The sequence below is a fragment of the Aquila chrysaetos genome, chromosome 5, assembly GCF_900496995.4.
Source record: "Aquila chrysaetos chrysaetos chromosome 5, bAquChr1.4, whole genome shotgun sequence".
NCBI lineage: Eukaryota > Metazoa > Chordata > Aves > Accipitriformes > Accipitridae > Aquila > Aquila chrysaetos.
Window position 1 is genome coordinate 1533382 of NC_044008.1, and position 25195 is coordinate 1558576.

Consider the following 25195-nt stretch of genomic DNA (forward strand, 5'->3'; position numbering starts at 1 on the left):
GGTGGGAAGGGTGCCTTTCCCAGGTCGGGCTTGCTTCAGTTGAGTTTTGGGGTGGCTAACAAGTACCACAAACTCAATTCAACTCTCTCAAGTTCTCTACCATCTGCAACTTCTTCCTCTCTGGGCACTCAAGCCTGGTTGCATCTTTCCTAAAAGATGTTGCCTTTTCTAAAATCAATTTCCTTTCTCCTTTTTGCAATGCACTATCACTGCTTCCTCCCTAATTTGGATCCTTCTGCCCAGGGTCAGCTCTGGGCACAGGAGAATGAAGCAGTTGCCTTGAACGTCAGACGGCTGGGGATGGCTAAAGAGCTACGACGAGTGCCAGCTTTGCTTGTGCCCAAGTGCTGGAAAACCAGATTGGCAGCTGCTGAAGAGTGTGTGATAGCAGATGTGAGTGAGAGCGCGACAGCTTCTCTCTCCCTCTCCATCCTGTGATGGGACTAACCCTTTTCTTGTACAAGGGCAGCAAAATTTACTTGTCCTTTTGTGGGGACCCTTGCACCAGCTCTGCTTCTATGGACTTTTTAGCTTTCTCCATCTTAACAAATTGAGGGCTTTTTTTGTCATCACCTTCTACGGCATTCTTATTTGTGAGTCTCAGCAAGATGGTGAGTGGCCTGAAACATTTATGGGGATGAGAACAGTGATGGGAGGGTGGGGGAAGATCTTCATCTTGCAAAGCAGCCAGTAGGATTTGTCAGCTGATGGGCCTTCATGCTCCACTTCTTTAGTTTTTTTGGTCCAATGCCTATTTCTAGTTCACATCCTGGTGGATTTTGTGGCCGTACACTCATTATCTCATGAGCTGTGAAGTCCTAAATGGAGAAACATGGGCAAGGTGGAAAATGAGCAACCAAGACTGGGTGAATTTTAAGTAATATGAAACCTATCTACGTAAAGGTCTGAAGTAAGGGAGTTGAAAGTACCTGAAATATATGAACAGAGTACTTTCTATCTGCCATCTTCTTTTATTAAGTATATTGCTGTAACACAAAGAGATTCCAAAGTTGGCTCAAACCCATCCAAGTTCACAAGTGCTGTACAAATAAATCCTGAATGAGAACATGGGCTGTTCACCAAAATGACAGAGGATGGGTGCAGCCAAATCGAAACAGTGAGGCAAGCACAGCCCATTTCCCCGGGGGATGTGATCCACGCTGGGGTTCCAGCACCGCAGAAACGAAGCTACTTAAAAAACTGCCCAGGCTGGCAGGCAGTGACTGAGTACAGCAACGATCAACACTGTCCTGTTTTGTTGTGGACGTGGCTGGACAAGAGGGATTTGTGGGAGGTTGAGGGGCTTTGCAGATGTTTATGGGGTGCGCTTTCCATGTGCGTGAGAAAACTAAGGTTCTTGTTTGAAGATTGAACATATGGAGAACAACAACTAAAATCATGGGCTGACTAGAGAAACTCACTCATGGCTGATAGAGGGTTGCAGGATCCAGCAATGTTCTGAGGTGGATCCCAGGCTTCCTCTCCTTTTTCCCTGTCTGTCAGAGTCAGAGCATGTGCAGGATTCTGCAAAGACCTCTTGAAACTATTTGGCTTTCATTTTAGGAAGCAACTGTGCATTCATGGGATAACATCCTATCCTAGGGCCTTTCTTTTTGTTTTTCCCCATAGGTGGAGCAGAACTGGGCAACGCTACAGGGGGGTGAGATGACTATCCAGACGACGCAGGCATCAGAGGCCACGCAGGCGGTGGCATCATTAGCAGAAGCAGCGGTGGCAGCATCTCAGGAGATGCAACAAGGAGCCACTGTTACCATGGCACTCAACAGGTATGGGTGAGAGATGAAGGCTTGAAACATGCGTGCATGACATTTCCTTCTAGGTTTTCACTCTAATGGTGCAAAGACCACTGTGTACAGTCCTAGTAGAGGCTTTTCCTTAGCAAATTCCTATGTCAGCCTGTGTCCAGGTGTCTGCAGGACAGTTCCTGATTTCCACTGTAACCATAGAAGAACACCGACATGGAAATCTCCTGAAAGAGGAAAAGATGGGTAGTAACTGTACCCTCTAAACGATCTTATTTGTACAGCAAGGGTCCAGTTACAGAATTAAGCTTGCTAAGCAAGCAAGAGTCATGATGTGCTAGTAGCACCTTTTAAGTATGTTGGTCTGGGTCTCCCTCAGTATTATTAATGGTTTCTTACCAAAAGGCTAAGGCTGAATTTCCCTGTGGTGTGGCAGTACGGTCTTTCTTTAGAAATCAGAATCTCTTCCAGAGGACAGTGTTTTGGGGGTTTCTCCCAAATGTGTTTCTGAAGTAGAAGGTGAATGAGCTGCAATAGTAATGCTACCTCTTCATCTTGGAACGAGCTTTGTTAGATTTTTAGTTGTACTCAGGTTACCAAGATCTGCAGTGTAGTTCTCTACAGGTTCATGCAGCAGGAAGCAGTGTCTTTGCTCAGCTCTGGTGAGTTGCTGAAGCTTTGCCTGCTGTTCTTAAAAACTGGAAGTGGCTGTGGCACACCGCAGCTGCACCCTGAGAGAGCAGGAGGACCGTAGGAAACACAGCATCGGCCCCAGCAGCATGGGAGGTTTCACACTGCTGAGGTGTAGACAAAATATTTTCTTCATTCAAATCAGGATTCTGGTCTAGAGGCTGTTGACTGAGCAGCCGTGAGTTAGGACAAGGCACAATTCCACACTGCTGATGGTCAGAGTAAAGCTCCAAGACCTTGTTATATACACAAATTACTAAAGCAGTCACCTTGATCTTGGGGGCATTCAACATCTTGCTTCCAAATTGCTGTTGCAGCTGAATCACGACCACACGTAGAACTGTTTCTTCTCTTTGTGGTCCTGACTCAGGTCCATCAGATATGTTCTTTTCTGCTACTATGTGAGGTTGCTTAAGTAGTTGGGATTTTGCTAATAGTTTCACTGTAAAATTGACTTTTGAAAACAAGTGATCTTTTTAGGATGCTGTAAGAAGAAAAGCTAAAGTAACTATGCACGGAGTTGCAGGAAAAAGCCCTGCCTCCCAGAATCCAACTTGCAGGATTTGTATCCTGCACATTTCCAGGCAATAGATTTTTCTATGTTTTTTTTTTTTTTTTTTTTAGAAGCTTTTCTGGACTAGAACATAAGTGGGCTTTTGATTTTAATTTCGTCCCATCGCTACTATTTTTAGTTCTTAAGGTTGCAATGAGCTGTTCCTTTCCCTGTATTAGCTAAAGAAATTCAGAATCCTTAATAAAAAGAAGTGTTGTTAGAACTAAAGAGAGTTTCCTAGAAAATATGAATGGAAGAACCTTCAACAAATCATTTAGTCTCTACTGTGCCTCAAGACAGGATCAGCTGTGTTTATACCCAGGAAAGCCCTGTGATAAGTCTGTTCAAACACCTTGTAGTTCAGGAGAGATGCGAAGGCTGTGGCAGCATTGCAGTGGGAATGAGGGGCCTTGTGTTTTATTTCCCAGCTTGTTGTCACCCTCTTTGTCTACTGACCATGGTAGTGCTGGAGACCTTTCTAGGTGACTGTCCTCCAACACCCGTCCATGTGGAAGAGGTGTAGTTTTTCCTTTGCCACAACATGCTCCTTGTAGCTTTCAGCTGTAGGACTGCAGTCTTCACCCTGCCTGTAGAAAGATCTCAGCAAGGCTCTGGTCCTTGAAAGCTGGTGGCTCATCCCAGCTCTGGAAACTTTATGCCTAATTTAGCTGAAAGCTGCCATCTCTGAATCTTGTTCCAATGGCTGCTGACGGAGCGCAGAGCCTTTCATAGCCCCATGTAGATCAGTACATCTGCCAACAGCATGATGTGATGGATGACGCAACCTCTGTCAGGTTTGAGGATGGGAAGTATTAAGCCTTCTAGTAAAAGAGGACAAAGTGGAGGTGGGTAATTAATTCATTGATTTGGACCAATTAATGTTTGTGGAGCACACTGTAACTGGAAAAAGCTTTTATGCTGCAGATCATTATTATTTTCAGGGATGCAACCATAACAGATTATTAAAATGCTCAATTGCCCTTGAAAGTGGATTCAACTAAGTGCTGTGTGGAGTCTGGGAAACAGGGTTACACCGGTAAATCCATGCTTACCCCAGGTTTGCTGTGTTGTAGTTGGCCTTCCTGCAGTGTAACTGCCTTCATGTAGCTGCAGGTTCAGAAGAGAGATTAGCCAAAGGGAGTAAGAAAGCAGAACAAGAAAATGTTCTGGTTCACTAACAGTGTTTAAGAGCTACTCTGAGACAGAGGGGCTATTTAGAAATGAAAATACACCCTGAGTGAATACAGTTGGAAAGTGTACAGCATCTAAGGAGGAAATTAGGAAAGAGAAAGAATGAGTAGGAAGTACTTGGAAAATATTTGAGTCAATTGGTCTACCAGAGAATGAGTAGGGCAGTTAAGGAAGAGCATCCTCAGGGAGGCTAAAGAAAATACCTACTTTTTTAGTTCATTAAGGTAAAAAATGGTAGGAGATTCAGCTGCAGGAAGGAGGTGGCTTTGGAATAATTTTGTGACTAGCAGTAGGTCACCAGAAGTGGCTAACAGTCATCCGACAGGTCTGGAGAAATCTGGACAGCTGCTGAAGGATGCTGACAGCACTCTGACTGTGCAACCAAATGGCAAATAAAATACGGTATCAACAAATGCTAAGTGATACACATACGAAGAAATATCTCCTGTATATACCCAATGAGGAACTGTATGCTACCAGTTACCATTCAGAAAGCATTCAGGGGACTATCCTCCAGGAATGGTTTGTCACTGCTGAGCAGATACTGTCAAAACAGTAAGTTGAATATTAGGAATTATAGGGAAAGCCATAGAGAACAAGCCCAGATTAGGCCCTTGGACTAACTCATGGTGTGTCTACGGCTTGAATAGTGTGAGAAATGGTCACCCCCCTCAAACAGATGTCTTACATTAGAAAAAGTCTGGAAAAGACAAGAGTGATCAGAAGCCAGGAAGAGCCCTTGCACAGTAAATGGACTATAGCTTTTCAGCTTGGGAAAGAGTTCACTGGAAGTCTATGAAATCATGAGGAAAACAAAAAGGGAACAGTTATTTTCTGTTTCTCAAAGTATCAGACTTAAGGGCTGCCCAGCCAGACTGAGGCAATAGTTTTCAGACTACCAGAATGCAATTTTTCTTCACACAGCATCTAATTAAATGTGGAACTCATTGCTACAGGATGTTGTGGAAACAAAAAGTATAAAAGGGTTTCAAAAGGGATTAGACAAATCAAACCTGATGGTCCAGATGCAGTCTCTGATGTAGGAAATCAATACACTGCCAACCGTCGGAAGCTGAGGGGGTGTAGGAAGGGAAGGATCATGCACACTGCTTCCCAAATATCTGATACTGGCTGTTCTCACAGTTGCTACACAAGAAGGACCTTTGGTCTGACCTCATTCGTATGAAGAAATTTAAGAATACTGTGCTAAGCTACTGATCACTCATTAAAAAGAATTATTAAACCACTTGGCTGGGGAGGAATACTCCATCTTAGGTAAATACAGAGCTGCTGATGTGATCCTGGTAATGGTAAACCTCTGGGCCTGTTTCAGTACAAGGTGAACTGGCTGAATCAGTAATGAAGGGTAGAGCTCTAAAATCTGTAGAGACCAAGACCCAAGAGAATGAGTTTTTTACCAGAAACTTACTCAGATTGTCCAAAAGCTTTTAGTAAAGTCCCAAGCAACAGGATGCAAAGGTAAGAAGGCAGGATGCTCTGACTAAGAGATCTGCAAGCTGAAAAAAGCCAGTGGAAGCACCTTCTTCCCATGTATTCCTCCTCCAGTGTAGATTTTCTGCTCTGGATAACTTCATCTGGGCCCAGTAAGATTCCTCCTTTCTGCATTTGTTCTCTTGACATGCGATGCCTGGTTACAATGGATGCTACTGGAGTGGAGTTATGTGGTTTTTTGGTCTTCCTAATTCTTCTTTCTCCTTTCCTGTGCCCACAGTGAAGCAGCTGCCCATGCAGTAGCCACGCTTGCTGAAGCCACTCTTCAAGGTGGAGGACAAATTGTCTTATCTGGCGAAACTGCAGCAGCAGTAGGAGCGCTTACTGGAGTCCAAGATGCCAATGGTAAGGCTGCCAGAAAGTTTTTACTTTGTTTTTTTTCCTTTGCTCTTAGCTAGGGTTTTTTCCTCTCTTCCACTTGAAATGTCAAGTTTTCGCTAGTAGAATAGTTCTGCCTCATTGCAGATAGTCCCTAACTAGGTCGTGACCTAAAAGCCCAGAACAAAATGGTAGCACTAACCTCTTGTTTACTGCCATAGTGCTGGTGGCTCTGCTCTTTTCCTTGTTCTGCCAGCTTGCTATTTAACCTTAGTTTTGGGTGGAAAGACTGCTCCTGACTCTGTATCTGTACAGTGCGTAGCACAGGGAGGACCAGACTTGGTCAACTAACATAACTAGTCAGTGCCATAATAAACACCTCTCCAAAACGCTTCACTGTGAAGTGGCGGAGAGTATGAACATCGTTTTATTACCCACTCATTTCCTTCCTTTCTCAAGGCTTTTTTTGTATGCTTGGTGGCTGCTCTTGAGCAACTATCACTTTTCTGCTTGGGTGACACAGTCAGCCTCAGGTTGTTTGCCTCCTGCTTTATTTTCCATCTTGCCACCATAGTCAATTGGTTAGTTCTAGGGATTCTCTGTAGTGTTTCTCACCCGTTATCTGGATGTCTCTTCTGCCAAGTCTGATGACTTTTGCAGATATTCAAACTAAGCTCAGAGTGAATAAAACAGTAAGTTCATAGAAACCGGTTCAAGAGATGATACTGGAACATACGAACGTGTCTAGTTGGTGCTCATCCACTGCCTCCAGTTGCACTGTACTTCTGCCTGATGCCTTTACCACACTTTCTCAGTTCAGAGATGAAACTCGCTGGTTATTTCAATTAAATGGAAGGAGATATGTCAAAAAAAAGTTCAAAAAGGCTGCAAAATGTGACGTTGTAAAGAAATGTTGCCTGGAGGATGGGGCTATTCGGACTCTAATTGTCAAAGGGGGAACAAGCATGTGCAGTCAGGTGGCAGAGCGATGACTTCTTGCCTTGTCACTTTGCATGTAAAGCAGAAACCTGGCTAGGTGAGACCTCGAGTTTGACTTCCATCAAAATCCTCATCTCATAAGGAATGCGCTCATTTTGAAACGTCAATATTTAGTTTGCAGCGAAAACGGGGCAGTGGAGGGAAAAGTAATTTTACTCGGGGTGTTCGACTCGATGTCTCTTGCTGTGGAGTCAGCCAGCCTGAAGAGGGAGCAGAAATGAAGTGAAAACCCTATCCTTAGAGCTGGGAATGCATCTGATATTGAGAGGGAAGAGTAGGGTTGTGTTGTATTACACTTTGCCGGCAGCCTGGCATGAGGGGGATAAGTGATGTGTGTTTATCGAAGGAAGGATCTGACCCTGGATGCTCAAAACCAGCAACTAATCAGATTTGTAAAAGCACGTTAGCATCCTCTAGCAGATCTGCACCCCTGGCTCCCTTTGGTTTGCTTCCAAAATGCTTTCATGGTCTGGATTCCTCTGGATGCTTCCCCTAAACAGCTTTCCTCCTCCACACCCTTCCTGAGTCACTCTACCTCACTCACCCAGCATTAATATCATTTTAATGCAGGCTGGGCTTTTTTTCTTTCTTTTTTTCTTTTTTTTTTTTTTTTTTAGCAGCAGAGTTGGAAATCAGATGGGATTTAGAGTGCATTAAGGGGAGAGACTGCAGCATTTTCCTCTATGCAAAACCTTGCCCGCAGCCCCTCGCCTTGTTTCCACTCTTCTTCGATTTGCTCTAATCTCCGGTGGTATTAAGGGGAAGGGCTTTGTTGGCGCGGTAGTCCTTGGAAGCGCCATGCTGTTAGTTTTATTACGTAACCAGCTAATATATCTCCCTTAGGGATGGAGGAGATGTTGGTATCCATTCCTGCTGTCTCTGTCTGGGGATGGAGAGCAGATGGATTTTCAGCATTGGCACTGTTGCCGAGGATTTGTCTGCCTTCTCTGTACCCTGAAGCCCAGGGTGTGAGTGTGAGCATCCTCCTGGACACCGGTGCTCGGTTATTTGATGCAGTGGGGACAAACAGCTCTGCATGCCCTTCTGTTGGGAGGAGGTGAAATGGGGAGTGATTTGGTGCAGTTGGTTGCAGGAAGGAGAAGGGGAAAATAAGTGCCAGAGCCGTAATGGTATTAAGCAGCAAATTCCCCCTGCTTGCTATTGCTTGCAAAGTCTTAATTTGGTGATATTTCCAATAAACACTTCTCTCTAGGAATGCTCTTACTCTTCTTTCTGTAGGTCATTTCTGAGGGATTCCAATCCCTTACCCCTGCCACTTTCCCTGGAAGGGACATAAATTTAACACCATCTTATTGATAGGGAAAAGGAGACAGTAGTTTAACAAAATTGCTTGAGTCAGGTAAGGTGTTTCATTCCTGCTTTTAGCCATTAGATGTAATTATCCTCTTTTTAAAATTGTTTGTTTCTATCTTGATATGGTATTTTTCCCATCCATTCTCTGGCATCTGAATAATAATTAAGTGATACAAGAGAACCAAGATGGCTAAAAAGAGGCAAATTCTGTGTATTTGTGGATGTCTCGGAAGCTAGGGCTGAATTTGCTCTTGCAGGGTGTAGGGAGCCCAGCAGCATGGCTGAACTGCGAAAGGGCTGTGGATAATCTTGTGATCGGTTACATTTATAGCTAAGGGAAATAAGATCTCCTGCTCCCATGCAGTGTCAAACTAGCTAAGTGCATTATGGTTTTCTTGCTACTCTGGAGCATCTGCTCTGAGTCGGGATACTGGAACTGATGACCCCATGGTTTGAGCCTCAGATGTTTTGTTCTTAAGTGGCTGGCATTAAAGCAAAGTAATATTCAAAGCAAGTGAAGGGGATTGTAACAGCACTGATTTCCGAAGTTGGTTGGAAGCTGAAAAAGCTCCAGTAAGGGGAAACTCTGCACTCTGGGGCTGCTTTCGGTGTGCATTATGGGCAGCTCTGTGTGATGGGCTGGTGCTGGAGCCATCCCAGCCCGCCGGGGCTGGAGGAGAGAAACTTGATCGGCATTGGGAAGGAGAGGTGACGATGCCAGCCTGCAGTCTGGGCCTCGCTGGCTGGAGCATCCTCATACTGCAGCCTTTTGTTTGACATTGATCTGATCAGGGGCTTGAAAGCTGCTTGGGCTATGGGCTTCCTGGCTTCGTCTTTAAATATTGATGAAGCTTTTGCCTAAGCAGTACACGCACGGGGCTGTAGCAGTGCGCAGTGCTGCCCGTGAAGGACAGAGCAGGCTCCCTACCCAAGGAAGGCTGGTTTAATGGCCTCGGTTTCATCACAAGCCTGGGCTTATTGCAGTTTCGTGCAGCGTGCGGCATTTTTAAGGGCCGATTTGAAGGCGAGAGGGGTGGTATGCTCAAAGCCCCAGCTGGGGTTCAAAACAGGGCATGGAAGGAGGGACGGTGGAAAGAGCTGGTGTTGGGAAGAGGAGAAATGGCAGTGGAAGATGTGAAATCAAGCTGTGACCAGGGAGATAATTTAACAGACCTGAGCTAGGCACAGCCAGAGACCCAATGGGTCCTTGCTGGTGCACCCTGATCCTCACGTGCAGCAACTGCTGCTCTTTTTCCTGGCCCCAAAGCATGTTTTACTGATGTATCTCCTCCCTGTGCTGCTGGAGATGCTCCTGGGAGCACTGATGTGCCTGGTGGTGGTGTGGCAGAATACAGCTGGGCACTAAGAGGAGCCTACGGTGAGTCTTGCCCTTCTCCATCCCCCGAGTCATCCAAAAAATCCAAACCCAATTCTCCATACAACCAAAGGGAGCCGTGCTTACAGCTAGGGCTGAGCCAGGCTTATCAAGTTGTGATGGAAGCCCGGGGAGAGCATTAGGACTCTTGACGTGGGCAAAGGGGGATTAGCAAGCTCTCTGCTTTCGCAAACAGAGGAAATAAGGCGTCAGTACAAGAGCATATCTTGCAAGTTAGGATAGGATAAACAAGCCTATAGCGGCATTTAGGGTGACGGGGAACTTGCTGCACAGAAGAGCTGTTCCAGTTGGCGACTGCTATATCAGAAAGGGTTTAAATGCTGAAAAGCCTTCAGCTCTGGGTGAGGCTGCCGAGCTTCCCGCACGAAATCAATAAGGTGTCAGGTGGAAACCTGTCTCCACCCTCAGCTGCGCAGATGGGAGATGGGGAGACCTCCAGGCCTGGAGCACGGTTGCCAGTTCCGTCGGGCTCTGTGTAGGCTGTTTACAGTTGAAAGCACATCCAGGAGGGGAAAGCAGGAGTTGAGATCCTGTTCCCCGGGCTGTGCGCGTCTCCTAGAGAGTGTGAAAGCAGAGGGAGATACGTCGGGCAAACCCAGCGAAGGGAACTGCCTGTTCTTGCTTTTGGATGCCTTGGGACAGGGAGGTGCGGCACACTGATCCGCTGGTAACTGGTGGCTTTTTTGCATGAGAGAAAAAAAAAAGGGGGGGGGGGAGGCTTGGAGACTGATCTGCTGCAAGTGTCAGTCTTTAAAAGAAATATTTTTTTTCCTGTTGGATCTCCTTTTTATGGAAGATGGACCCAAATGAGTTGCTAGCAGCTTGGCAAAGTGCAGATCAGCTTGCCCGCATCCAAGCAGACAGGAAGGAAAGTGTCAAGCTTTTTGTAGGGTCTTCTGGGTGGGAAGAGGTTTTTTTTTTTAATGAAACGTTGCCCTGAAACAGATAGGATTTAATCCCAATCTGAAGGAGAAGTGAGGAAAATAATTTTTGCAGATGTGTTTCAGATGACAGGGGAAAAGAGAGTCCGGTGGCAGCCAGCAAGGAGAGCTGAAGTGGATGAGTGTGATTTCCTGGGTGCATGTGCTGAGCATGTCCAGGAACAGTGAGAAGTTTTTCCTAGAGGACGAATTACTGTGCATGAATGAATTATTGCCAGCAACGGGGCCGTGATGCACTCTGAGTAAAATATGTTGGCATAAGCCTCACTTAAAACGAGCTTATTCTATGTCAAGTATGTGCAGTTCCCTACGTGTGCCCTGTAGAGAGGGGGTACTTGACTGCAGCTCAGCCATCTCTGTGTCTGCACCCTTTCCATGTCAGCCTCTGGCTGTCCGGGGAGCCCCAGTGTGGTTGATGAGGAATATGCAGTGCCGGGATCGTGGGACACCAGCCACAGGTTTGATGCCAGCAGCCAGCATGGTGCTGCTAGGTCTTTCCCAGTACGATGAGGGCCAAAGTATTTCCAAGACCCGAGACCGCTGCTTCGCTTGCACTGAGCTTTACCAGCACAGATGATTTCTGCTCGCTTTGGCATGACTTGCCTTGCCTTGCCTTGCCGCTTTAAACCCATCATGATGGATCTCATGCTTTTTGCTGCTGTCCTACATTACTCTTGGGCACTAATCTCGGGCAGCGCTGGCGGTGCAGTCGGCTCAGGCTGTCCTTCTGACGCTGGGCTGTCATGGGCGCTGTGCGGCTTTGGTTTGACATCTTGGGACTGATGACGAGGCGGCTGCCGCTGACGATTAGGATTTGTCTGCCCACCAACCGGGGCTAAAAATAGTGGCTCAGACAAGTCCTGCTTGTACTGCATTGATGGCCAGATTTTCCCTTCGGTCCAACTAACCAGGCGCTACCTATGCCAACGTGCAGTTATGTTACATGGAGCCAGCCTCGCACAACCCAGCACAGACAATTTGTCTGGGTTGTTTGAGTAGAGCAGGAGGCTGGAGGTGGATGCCACGGCACTTGAGTGCTGCTGGCTTTAGGGCCTCCCTTGGCTTGTTGAGTGACCTTGATAAGTCCCTTGATGGAGATGCAGAATGGTTATTTCTGGGTACGGTTTGGCTTTTGGGATAGGGAGGCTTGTGGGCTCTGCCATTTTATTTCCTTGGGGGAAAATGTTTTTATATAAAGAGCACTTGTAATGTACCACAGGTCTCTTTCCTCTTTGCAAAGGCAGCGGTGTTGGAGGAGCACAAGGAGAGCCTCCTGGGTGGTTTTGTGCCCCCATTCTGTGTCCAAGTCTCACATGAAGTCTACAGGCTGCTTTTTAGTTCTGAAACACGCCTTTGAGATTGCAAAGAGAGAAGGCAGTGTCCGGGGCAGACACCAGAAGTGGCTCAGTTCCTAGCTTGATCTATTGCTGTCCCCTAAAAGATTTTCCTCAGTGTGTTTGTGATGGTGTTAGCAATACCCTGAAAGGGAAGCCAACTTCGTTAGGGGTAGGGAGTCACTGCCAAGTCCTTTGCTGTTTCATCACTTCTAGCATTTCTTCGAGTCCTGTTGCTTTCAGTGAGTTTCCATCCAGTAAATGAGCTGTGCCCCGTCTGGCCTTATCTCCTGGCTTCTCAATGACCTTACAGCATCTCCAGCACCTCCCTTGCCCTCCCCGTTTCCCCTCCCCTGGTGAGTTTTGACATCCATTCCTGTTATCAGGCAGTTGAGACTTACAGGCTCTCCAGCTGTCACAGCTGATGCTGTCCCGGTTTAAGCATAGGCCATTTACCTTCCACGTGTCCTGAATTAGGGGAAATGGACAGGAGGGCTGGGTCTGTTTAAAAATTAAAGCTGATTACAAGGCATTAACATTACATTTAAAGAAATAGACAGCAGCCCTCCTCTCTCAGCATAGTTGCAATATGTTCCCTTTTGTTCTGGTCTGGAAGAGGAAGCAGGACTGGTATCGACTCCAGGCTGGGCAGGATTTCTTCTTTTTCCATAAATTTAAAAAGAGAAGCTGCCTGATGTCTGCTGCAATACTTTAAAGCAGTTCTGGTCTTACTACCTAAAGCAGTTCCCATCTTTGCGATAGTAACAGAAAGCTTAAGTTCTTTCTGCTGATCTTGAATTTCTCTTGGAAAATTCAGATCTACTGACACTGTGTTCATCAGTCTGTCTTCTGAATTGTTGTGTTGGGAAGCTTCATATTTGAGGGATCCCAATTGTTTTACACATGCATTCACTCTGGTGCCAAAACACAGACATCTTGGGGGCAGCAGTCAGGAAGAAAACTTTCTTTTTCTTTCTCTTTTTTTTTTTTTTTTTTCCCCCATAAAGGCTCAGCTTCACTGAGGCAGATGGATTTTAAGGAATGTTTGGTCTGAGATCTTCAGGGCTGAGAAGGCAAAGGGACCTGGTTGCTTCATGCATGGAAGCATAGAAACGTGAGCATGTTGTGTGCCGGAGGTGCTGTTCCCACCATGCCCTGTCCTAGCTGCAGCGTGGGCTTGGGCTGGGGCTGAACGTGGGTTTAAGGAAGCAGGCAGGGTTTGTGTCTTCCATAGCCTTCCTTACAGAGATGTGCTTCAACAAGGGCCTTCATGGCATGGCTTTCCTGCTTCTCTCCTCCTGCAGCAGTGACCCTATTTTCTCATTACGTAGGGTTGTTGCTTTCCCAAGTTTCCCAAGATTGAGCTTCCTTCCCGTGGTGACACTTCATCACAAAAGAGTAATAAGTTGATCTGACTGGGAGCACTCTGAATGAATGTGCTGCTTGACTAGAAATTTGTTGTGTTTCTAGGTTGAATTTGAAGCCTATTTATTTGGTTTATTTGTATGATATTTGTCAAGGCTTCTGTGTCTTCATCTCACAGTCCCTCAGTAATCCACGTGGCTTCAGAAGGAGCTGGTCAGTGCAGGATGCTTACTGAAAAGAGGCCAAGCCTTTTGGCAGGTGAAGTGATACATGGGGCATATATTTGTATTCACTGGATCTTGCTTTTCTCCATCTCTTAATGGGACTTTTCATTTGACTTTACTATTGCCAATGTTCACGTTAAATTCCAGGCGTTTGTTTCAACTTACGGTGACAAAGTCCCCAACAACCTGGCTTTGAGAGCCACATTACTGAGGTCCTGAGCTTTGCTGGTCCCCTCATGCTAACATCCCTGAATCTGGGTATCGGGGGGTCATGGGCCATATGGCTCTTGGCTCGCTGGCTGGTTGGAGATCACCTTTGCTTGTGGAGAAGGTGCGTTCTGCCTGATGTCTGCGTAAGCTAATGGGGATGGGCAGCTCTGCACAACTCCACTCTTGCTCAGCCAAGATGAACACTGAGCAGGAGAAGGAAGGACCTGGTCATCTTTATGGAGTACAGTCCTCATTTTGACTGATGCATGATTGAGAAGTGTATAGGATTTTGTTTGAGAGAGGGGTGGGCTTTTTGGTGATGATGTATTGTGGGGTTTTTTATCTCCCTAAAGTATATGCACCCTGACTGTAAGACTTAGATATTTGAGAAGGACTTCGGACCTACACCAGTTTGGTTGCAGCAGTGGTTTTGGGGTGCCTGCAAGAGATGGGTATCCTAATCCTTTTGTCTAAAAGAGATGAGGTTGAATACGGGCAGGAAAGGAATGGCAGTCAGTATACTTAGCATGTTTCCCTAAGTATGTCTGGAAGCACAGAACTGGATAGACAAACTTCTCCTTGCTTGCCACTGTTTCCAGCCCAAGAATTGGGATGGGAAGGGATGGAGGTATCTGTGTAGTCTGCCTCGTTAGTGCCGCCGTCTAGGGATCGGTGCTTTGGCCCCAAGTTGGGGTAGGGAGGTGCTCTCCTGACAACCTGCACATCTTCAGCATGGTGCTGTTCTATTTATAGCTCTTGGCCTAAAGAAAAGGGCACAGATGGAGTCAGAAAACCAGCTCTGTGAAGCTGCCTGGTCCTGCATCACTCTCCTGACCCATCGCAGATGCCAGTGAGTCATTTTTCCAGGCCTCTTCCTCCATGACTAACGTAACCCAGATCAGAGGCTTGGTTGGCAGAGCTGTACCAGCAGAGCTTCTTCATGGGGCTCCTGCCACGTTTGCAAATAGGGTGGTGGTACTCATAAAAGGACCACAGGCAACATAAGGCTGGGGAAGGCAGTTTTTTTGCCATTTCTGCTGGACACAGACAATTTCTATGCTGACAGAGCTCAACGGTGGATCTGAGCATTCCAACCCATTAAGTGTTGAACTGGGTGGATGGTAGATTAAGCCGATATCAAAACCAGCCTCTGCTTTGCTGCTCCTTTCTCAGTGTTCCCAGGATGAAGTTTATGTGTGATGGATTCTGCCTGTAATAACAGTTTATTCAAACCTATGCTGAGTGTGTGGCAGCCCCCCACCTCAGCTTTTTGAGCCCTGTGAGACGTTGGGTAATGTAGCCCATGTCTGGAAGACCTTCCAGCTTAACAGCAGACAGGAGACAACCAAGGACAACTTCATCCTGCTGTCACAATCTCTGCTTATTCTCCTGGTCCTCCAGGCAATCCCAAATGAGAGGTCCCAGCTCACCCTCCTTGCACACTGGCATGGCGAGCTGCTTCCCAGAGAGGAGCAAGACTTGCATCTTGAGTTGTAGGGCACCATTTCTTCTGCAACTGATCCCAACTGACCCCTCGCTGCCTCGGGGTAAGGATGGGCAACGGTCCCTGCTGTGGAGCAGCTGTAGTATCTTTCAGTGCAGATTTTAGCTTGCAAGGTGGCTGGCCTCCTGCTTAGAGAAATAGAGTCCCCATGTCCCCATCTGTGTAGTGATGGGTGAGTGCTGCGACCACAGACAAAGCTGGGGATGTCGCTGCTGTTTTTCTACCTGTGCCATGCTGCTTTTACCCCTTACACCATTCAAGGGCTTGGGGAATTGAAAGAGCAGCCTGTGATTACACTGAATCAGGGCAGATGGAGAGGGGCTTTCTAATCCCCCTGCACCCCTGTGTCACAGCAGAACTGGGCTGCAATCTGCTGTTTCATGACAGCAGGACACAGTTCTTGCCTTCCCTAGCAGGTACCCTTGTGGCTATGAGCTGGGCTGGATCAGGCCACCCTCTCCCGCTGTACACTGGAGAGCTGTGGAAAATGTTGCCAGGCTTTGAATGGATGGAGGCTCGTCTGACCCGAGGGCAGTTTGTGAGCTCCAGGCTCTTAATGGCTGTCAGTGGGCGTAGGGTGCAATCTGATCCAAATGGGAAGCTGGCTGAAATCCCAGCAAGCTGTTGTTACCGTGTGAGGCATCTTATGAAATGAGATGGATTTTGTGAACTCTCCCCCCTGCCTGGCACCCCACTAGAAGGAGAAATACCCTGTAAGCTAAGCTACAAGCTGGGGCTTCCCCAAGTACAGCTCTTCAGCGTATTGAGGCATGGTTTGCGTGTCTCTCCATTTACGAAGCTCTTGTGTATTAGACCAAAGTTTCCTCCCTGCGAAGCTACTTGCACTTTCTGTTCTCAGCACAGCCTCCCCCACTCCATGCTCCTCTTCGGACTGTGCGTTCCCACTTCCCGGGCGCGCAATGCGGGACTAGACATCTCCAAACTGCTCAAGGGGCTGTTTGTTTTCTTTGCTTTATAAAGGGCTCTGCCCCTCTTTGAAAACAGCCTTGGCTGCTTTCTTAGCAGGGTCTGACCTCTTGAGTTCCTCTATTGCTTTTTTCTGAGCATGTCTAGAGGATCATTCTGTGACTGTATTTATCCTCTTCATTGGATCTCCATAGCAAGGACTGATTTTAAAGCCTAAAAGCACAACCCCATCTGTCTTGTGCCTCTGGGGCATAGTAAAGAGCCCTGTCCTGCAACCACTGAGCCTGTGAGCGATCTCACTTGCAGAAATGTTTTCATTGTCCACCAGACCTGCCTACGGCAGAATGATGAAGATTGCAGGTTTTGATTCGTTTTCCTGAGTGGCCACACTGGACCTTCAGACTTCTGTTTTTCCAAGTGAAACTCGTTTCTCTTCTTTGGCCCTGATGTTCAACGGTTAGGATTTGGGTTTGAAGAAGACAACATTTCTTGCTATGGGATTGATTAATCTATGCTTTGAGGCGTCAGCAGGTTGCACGAGAGCTTGGGGAGATGCAGCTCCACCTTGGCATCCCTTGGCTGGTGATGCTTGGGTGGCCTTGTCCGAAAGGTTGGTGGGATGCCCTCGCCTGTGGGCACACAAGGAAGAGAAGGTAAATTTGTCACTGTAAAGACTGTTCCAGCCTTCCAGCAACTTGATTGCAGCCTGGTAAATGGACAGCGTGAGACTAACCCCCGGGGATATCCCTCCTCTCCCCTTTCTCTGGGTGAGTCCTAACGATAGCTGGGCAGAGGGCTTGAAGGTAAAACCGTTTTTCATTGCCCTCTGACCAGTCGGGAATGCTTTTCTTGCTGCCTGGCGTCCCTCTGGGAAGTAAATCACAGTCACAGTAGAGGGCAGTGTGTTTGTCCCTGGAGGCCCTTGTCTCCCAGTGACCTTCTCAGCTCATGAAGACAGCTTGGCTTTGCTGTAAAGCAGCTCATGTGACAGCGGTAATCCGCAGCTAGTAAACAGCTGTGCAGGAAGATTGCAGGGGAATCGCCCTATTTTCCCCATACTGCAGACCCTGGTAGGCCAGCATACGAGAGCAGGACGATGGCTTCTGCTTGCTGTGGGAGGCTGCTATCTCTTTGGCTGCATGAGTCCATCAGTGGGTTGGTATGTTTGAAGCCACACCAGCCACCGCTGCAAAGCACGCTTGCCAGGTCAGGAGCACACATGTGCTTCTGTGAGTCGACGTGAGGCTGCAAAACAGGTTCCAATAAGAAAAAAAGCAATTGCTCCTGAAGTGGTTTCCTCTGAATCTTTTCCAAAGCCAGAGGTGGCATTTCTAAGCCTGATTTTGACTTGTTCCTCCCACCCCCCATATCCGTTGGCTTAATTTATTCTCTGATATGTACAAATTCCTCCCTGAGTAACGCTTTCTGATGGCTTGCGTGGACCCCCTTCTGCTCCAGGGACGCTTGGTCACTGGTGCACTTTTTGCCATCTGCCCACAGAAAGTTAAAGTGTGCCCTGGAGAAGACACAGACTCTGAGAAGGGAAAGACTGAGGGAGCACTAGCTTGGAATTGGTTTAAAATTAATCATGGTATTATTTGTTATTCCCATACCCAGCTTACAGATCGTAGCAAATTTTCCCTCCCTGTGGGTTTGCCTCCTTGTTGCCACATATACTTGAACTTCCTCATCTCCATTTTCCCCCTATGATTTTAATTTTCAAAACCTCAAGCGTGTCCGAAGGGAAGTTCAGTGAACAGGGACTGGTGCTGACGAGCCGAAGGAGCCAATGACAGCTAAAGCAGGCACTCTCAGACCAAGATCCAGGCTTGTGGAGCCAGAGGTTCCTCCACTGCACAGGCGGCAGCAGCCGTAAGCTGCCAGCAATTTGCCTCTGTTCCCTCCAGGAAGGAGGTGCCTTTGATCAGGTAAGCAGCAGTTGCTTTGTACCCATGTAATCCCTTGGTTTCTCTACCATCTCTGCCAGAAACCACCAGCAGTGTGTTTGTGGCTTCAGTAAGTTGTCCACCAGTGGCTTGAGACAAACCCTCATTTCATGTAAGCTACAGAACAGCCTTCAGAAGTGGCCATCTGTTACCGCTGGCCTATGACAGATTTGAATGCAAGACCTCGCAGTGAAAGGCTCTCTGCTATTCCCCTGAGCCGGCTGATCTCTTCCCTTCCACCCCTTTCCATCAAAAAAAAAAAAAAAAAAAGCTTTGTACTCCCAAGCATTAGGGGACTCTAATTGGTGTGTGCACGACAGGACCACTGCATTTAAATGGTGAACGTATAGCTAATGGAAGCTGAGTTTTATTGCTGGCATAAATATAGTATGTTCAATTCCTTTGAAGTCACAGGGATCAGCAGACAGGGGTGTTTGTGTTCAATTATACACTATCAATGAATTTGGCCCATGGTTGTTTCCTGTTGCTCTAACCTGCAGATGCATTATGATGTACTCAGCCAAATCTTCTCAGAGGTTCCTGGTACGTTTTCTTTGCAAAAAAGGGTCCAAGTCGCACTTCCAAATAGGAGTTAAGTGTCACAAGGTTTGAAGTCCCGCAGCAAATTAACAAGACTTGAATTTGGCCGGGGTTTAGGCTTTCTGCTTATTTGCTGCTGTCAGAGTTGTGCCTTCTCGCTTCTGGTCCAGGCGGACCTGCGGTCTGAGCCAGAGCAGTTGTTCCCGCAGCCAGTGAGCGGGACTCCGGTCTGAATCATCCACAACAGATGCAAAGCAGAAGGGATTCTCCAGCCACCGCAGCTCCTTTCACTCTCAGGAAGCGTTTTCCGACCTGTTCTGTCCTGCCCTGGGAGGCGACAGGACAGGCTGTTATACAAGCGGCTGCTTGATTCTTTTTGCAGTTTTTGTCCGCGCGGGTCCGTGTGCCATGAGTCTCCCCTTTGCGGGCCCCTGTGCACCCGGGGTGAGACCCACAGGGACAAAACACCTGGAAGACCCCTGCTTACTGCAAAGCAAACGGTGATTTCTCTCCCTGCACCCATCATTGCCTTCTCTTGGTGTGCAAAGAGGCTTCCGACCACCTAGCCTGTGTGGCTCGGGCTCTGCCTGGATGCACAAATGTTCTGTGCCTTCAGTCACCAGGCCAGGGCCCAAGCCTTTTTTTTTTTTTTTTTTAATCAACAGCTGTGCAGAGTTTAAAAGGGAGGAATCTGCCAGAGGCAGTAGCATACCAAGAATAAGCACTCTCTGGAGAGAGAGGTAGGAACCCATCCCACCTGCTGCGCAGCCCAGGCAGTGGAAGACGGTGGTGTATGAAAAAAAGGAGGAATGTAGACTGTAAAAACTTGCTCTTTGCATGATAAGTTCCATGTCTGAGTCGTGTATTTGCTGTGATTTATTGCTTACCTTGCTAAGGATGGGCCAGGTCCTACATGGGGGGAAGGCGGGGGGATCTGTGCCAAATGGGTCCCTTGTCCTATAAAGAAGACAGGCTGCAGACACCAAAGCACTGTGACACTTCACACCGTTGCAATGAGGATGTGTGCTGGTTTGTAGCAGGGATGCTTTTATAGCTAGATTTGAAGGGTATGCTTTGAAGAAGAGAGGAAAAGGACCCTTAAGGTGGGTGTCTAGCCCTTTTTTCCCCCAAGGAAAAAAGAAGAGTGCTTACCTCCTTGTAGCTAGCACGGGAACTAGTGTAAGGTAAGGCTTCAGCAGAGACACCAGAGTTGCAGCTTTCCATATCTGCAAGGTAAAGCTTTGAACGCCTTCCCAAGGCATTGTCCTCCTCCAAAAGTTGTGCACCTTGCTTGGCTGTGAGTTCATGTCACCTCTCTTGGGTTAAGAGCATGATTTCTCCCAGCAAAGAGGCACAGGGGCCAGGAGTGGGGCACTGGGGGAGAGAGCCCATCACTTTGGACCCGTTCGTTGGCCATGAATGTGCACTCTGTTGTAGCAGAGAGGCTCCCGCTGAACAAGTTAGCGAAATGCTGGGAAAATGTTATTTAGATGAAGCCAGAGACTATCTGGTTACGTATTACCTTACTGCCAGAACAATAGCTGCTTTATATCTCCATGTACTAAATGCTCTGTAGTATATGCTAATGTCCATGTTCACATGTGATCTATCGCGCAGCGTACGAACTTGTGAAACTCATTGAGATCCAATTCTGTCGTAGCCTTAAAAACACATTGAGCTCCTTTCAGAGACCAGTGAGGCCGAGCGCCTGGATTTCATGAACTTTCTAGCCTCGTGCTCTTGGGATACATAGAAATGCCACTTTGGCAGCCATTTCTGCTTCTCATTCATTTCTCATCCCTCTACTCGGGGAACAGTGGAGAGATTTACTGGAGGTGGCCTTAGCTTCTCCAAGATGGATTTTACTACTCTCACTTCTGTGCAGCCGTTTCTCATTGGGCCTCTCTGGTCCAATTAAGCCATTCATCTAAATATTTGTAAAATACAGTACAAACGTCTGGAATTATCTGATATGTGCCTCCCACTTACTCTGCCTCCCACTTATGCACATAATGTTCTGTGTAGAGGTAGAAATATTTAGGTTACTGTGCCTAATATTGGGGTGTTACTCGTATGTGGACATTGAATTTTCTCCTCATATGTGGGCATTGAATTTTTTAATTCACCTAGTAAGCAAAAGGATGTATTTCCTGTGAATATATTAATTACCCCACTTAATCCTCCCCCCCCCCCCCCCCCCCCAACTGTAGTATTTGGCCTTTGTTCAGCCTTTTACACTTGCATTTTATTGTCAGGCTTCCTAGCAGCAGACTATTCAGGTTACAAGTGGAGCCTAGCAGAGAGTTCATCAGGTGAGTGGATTTTTGTGGTGGTAGTTTGGAATAATGGGATTGGGCTGTTGTCAGTATTGTCACTTGTTCCTTTAGGTTCCTGCCTGTGTGGTGTTTCTTGGGGTTAAAGGGACTATATCTATCTGTCTTTTTTTTTTTTTCTTCTCCTCCTTTCACACTTTCAAGGGGAAGATATCAGACGTCAGATATATATTTACATCCAGGCATCTTGTAATGGCTGTCTCAGCCGCTGCTCTGTGCCTGGACACTCTTTGGGCTGCAGGGTAGAGATGCGCATGCCTCTGGGGTGTGCTAATATCTTGCAGCCCAATCCTGTTAGCCTTATGCAAGCCGAGCTCTCTCTCATAATTGTTACTTAAGTAAAGAATTAGTGAGGAGCAGGACAGAGCTGGGCTCAGAGCCTGTATTTTAGTAACACTCAAGCAGCGGTACTGTGGTGATGAATGGGGTTGTGGGGATGTTGTGATTTTTGGATTTGTAAAATTTGGCTTTTTAAAGGTCATGGGCACGATGCAGAGTCAAAGCCACAATGCAAAGGAGAGAAAACCCAATAAATACACTTTCAGCACCCATCAGCTCTAAGAAATGAGAGGCTGAACATTGTAGCAGAAACCTAAGTAAAGAAGTAGGCTGTCCCCTGTGTCACACAGCACAGGAGGGTAGATACAAGAGCTTGTGTGTGTGTATGTGACCGCTGACACTTCTGCTGGCTAAAGTCCACCAGCTTCTTCCGGACTGTGGACACACCTGTCTTTTGATATGCAGCTGTATTCCCCTTGCACACTATTTATGATTTGCAAGAGTGCCCAGAGTATTGTTCCTGCAGAAACTCTGCCAAATAATTATCTGCTTCATGAGAATATGTGACATTTCAGTGCTTTAAAAAAAATAATTCAATTCAAATGACTTTATTCTAAAATGGACTTTTGTCATTCAAGTAATGTAACATTTTTAGATGGTACCCTGCCTTCATTCTCACAACAGCCTTTAATAAAACCATATAGAAAATACAGGACCCTAAAGGCTGTTTTTAAAGGTAGGATAAGAATCAGTCTCAATAGGTAATTCTTCCTCTGGAGAGCCCCTGTGGATGTTAATAGCATAGCAGGCAAGTCAGTAAAGTATTTATGGCAAAATATAACAGGGATCACTATTAAGTGATTGTCCAGAAACTTTAAGGTGCTATATTGCCCGCCTGTCCCATCATTGGTTTAATATCTGATTCCTCGTAGGAGGAGCAGACTCTAATTTATTCTTAGGTGTTTCCTGTCTTTACTTTCTGAGAAGCCTGGCACTGGTAACACCTGTCTACTCCGTCTTTTTTATTAACAGAAAACAGATTGTAAGAAAAGTGAATCCCAACTGGAGCAGACATTAGGAGTTGCTGTACTTTCTCTATTTTTAACTATGTTTCCTATATACTTGATTGACCATGATAGACCGCTAATCTTATCAGGTGTGCCCTTCACTCCACAGCAAAGCCAGCCGATCAAGGAAGCTTAGAAGGGTTATTCACTAAGCTTTCATCTGTGGAATCCGGTAAAAAAGCTTTCTTTTCACAGGTAGACACATACACTCTTCGCGTGTTTGTCACCTCTCCTACACACCAGACTGGCTTGGGTTTAGAGTGACTTACCCTGGGGACCCACCACTAGTGTGTGAGGTCTGGGTAGGAACTGAGCTTGAACAGACACAGCTTTATTCGGCCTCAGACGATGTCCAGGTCCTGCTATTAGGCTCTAAATTCACCCTCAACACCCCATGAAGGGGAGAGGGAAGGACAGGTAACCTTATGTAAGACACAGGGGTTGAAGGCATGCAGCTGATCCACCGTCAGGATAACAGACTGCTGCTTTGCCTTCTTTCCCCAGCACCCTTTTCATGGGAGTTTTCAGCTCCATCAAACTGGGGATGAAATGGAAGACCTGGGATTTCAGGTTAATCATTTCCAATGTTAAAAATAATTGCAAGTTTTTCCTTATGTTACTGTCCTCACTGCAGCCGATTGCAGATGGAAGACTTCTGGTATGTCAGGAAAGGGCTGCAAAGACAGAGGTGCATGGCAGTTGGGAAGTGTCATCGGTGAAGGAGACGTTTGTCACCACTGCTTGAAGACTGTGGGTCTTTGCTGTGCCAGGGAAGAGTCTGGGTATCAGGTTGGCTCACTAGGGTCTTCCTCTTTCCATGGAAATGCTGGGGCTTCAGAGGAGATAATTCCATGAGCATAGCTGAGCCTCTGTCTCTATGTCACTTGGTAGGTTGGGCCATCCCAGCAACACGGTCTCCTGTAAATCAGGAATCCCAGCCCCAGTGTTTTTGTCTCAAAGTACTGCAACTTAAAAAGAACTCTAAAAAAAACCCCAAACCAAAACAAACCTCCAAAACTCAAAACCCCCAAAAGCTTTGGAATCATCTTCAGGGATCTTGTTAGTCATTTGACAAGGAAGAGTAGTGTCCTCTAGGTCATCTCTCTGGGATGAAGACTGAGCTTGTGTATTCTCTTGGATTGTATATTGAACAAAGTGGGAGGTGCAGACACACCTGCCCCACCGTGGTCTGCTGAAAGGAGCCACAAGTAACTGAGTGGTCCCTTTCTGAGGATGGATTGCCTTCATCTGCCATAGAGGCAAAGGTAAAAGACCTAGAAATAAGGGAGATTAAGCCAAAGGCGTTTCAGATCTTGGCTAAGCTGTGACCCTTCCCTCCTGGTGGAGAGGAAGAAAATAGAAATGTATCAAAGATGCTAGTGCAACGAGCTGTCCTCTCGCAGCTAGAGAAGGAAGGTTGGTCTCCGACTGAGACTTGGGAATAAATAAAAATCAAACATTCAAACTTGGGTTTTAAAACAACACCTTGATGCAAAATACCAAGCATCTAGCAGTCTTTGCTGAAGCTAAATCAGTGGAAGGAAGAATGAGCCATATAAGCATGGTGTTGCATCCTGGGCCGTGCCTGTCTGATGGTGTAGGGATGGAGGTCCCAGATCAACCAGGCTTTATGGGTCACAGACACAGCAGCTCCCATTGCTCTGAACAAGTGGAGAAGGAAAGCTCATTGAAACAGAACAAGAGGAGCCAAGGCTAAGGAAAGAAGTCACTGACAATATTAAGCAGGTAGGTGATGCCCAGGGACAGTTTGAGAGACTGAGATGTGATCATGGAGGTGGGGTGGATGCAGAGAAGGAAATAGTGGCTCCAGGGCTGTCCTTCCTACATCCCGTGCAGATGTTGATGGAAACGTTGCATCTTGTTTTGTCTCCTGTGCTTATCTTCTCTTTAAGCAAAAGTCAAGGCTATTGCTAGATTGCAACACTCGGGTTAGTGCTCCGTCTGCGAGCTACTGTGACTCAACTTTGCTATCAAAACTTCAGGTGCCTTGTTACATTTCTCTTTGTTGAGGTCTTGACCGGAGTGGCTCTTGAAAAGACAGATGATGGATGATCTTGAGGTATGCTTGCAGTCAGCAAGCAGAATAAAGACTGCAGCTTTTTTCAAATTATCATTTGGTGGAACAATTTTTGTGTTTTGAAATGAATGGCACAGAGGATGTATAGGGAAGAGCTGTGATTGTTTTGTGCCTAGAAAGTTCTCAGAGCTTAAATCACTGCGTGGGCTTTTTGTGATTTGTCAGTAAGCCATTTCTGATGGTGAAAATCCTTCCAATTATCATCTTGTACTAAGAGACATCTAATTTGAATTAGTCATTGATGCTCTAGCAGTGGCGGGGGGGGCAGACAGAGAGAGAGAGGGGCATGCTTTCAGAAGACGATTCGTCTTATCTTAAAGTAGGTGCCTGTGTTAAGAGATGTCTTCTGCTTCCTTTGTCACCATTGAGTGTGATAGGATTCCTGAAATGCTTGATTTCTGCAGTTGGCTTTGGGTGAAATCCCATCCATGGTGTCATGTCAACACCTCATATCTTAAGGGACACGTTTAGTTTGCGGATGTTTCTGCTCCACGGTCAGAGGATTTTTCAGGGTAACATGACTTTGAGAGCACTCATTTTAGCTGGTGTGATCTGAACTTGTTAGAGAGATCTGTTTTGTTTTTCTGAAAATACATGCTCATGCCCATTGCCTGTCCTTCCCCCCTCTTGAAGGCCTCTCGAGTCAGTCCCCCAAAAGGGAGGTGGTGAAGATGATAATTTCTGGAAATCT

General features: G+C 46.7%; 1 protein-coding gene across 9 annotated transcripts in view; it reads left to right on the forward strand.

The window, feature by feature from the left end:
* The window catches only part of NRF1 (nuclear respiratory factor 1), a 74784-nt gene that overhangs the window by 39615 nt on the left and 9974 nt on the right, over nt 1-25195 (forward strand). For 3 of the 9 annotated variants that reach the window (XM_041123863.1, XM_041123860.1, XM_041123864.1), the window contains exons 9-13: nt 244-393; nt 1630-1787; nt 5930-6054; nt 20983-21039; nt 22602-23326. In XM_041123863.1, coding sequence (XP_040979797.1) covers nt 244-393; nt 1630-1787; nt 5930-6054; nt 20983-21039; nt 22602-22804 — 693 coding nt within the window. In that variant the 3' untranslated portion in view covers nt 22805-23326. Of the gene's footprint in view, nt 1-243; nt 394-1629; nt 1788-5929; nt 6055-20982; nt 21040-22601; nt 23327-25195 lie in introns of those variants that run through there. The other 6 variants (XM_041123862.1, XM_041123861.1, XM_041123865.1 and 3 more) reach the window with 6 other exon arrangements.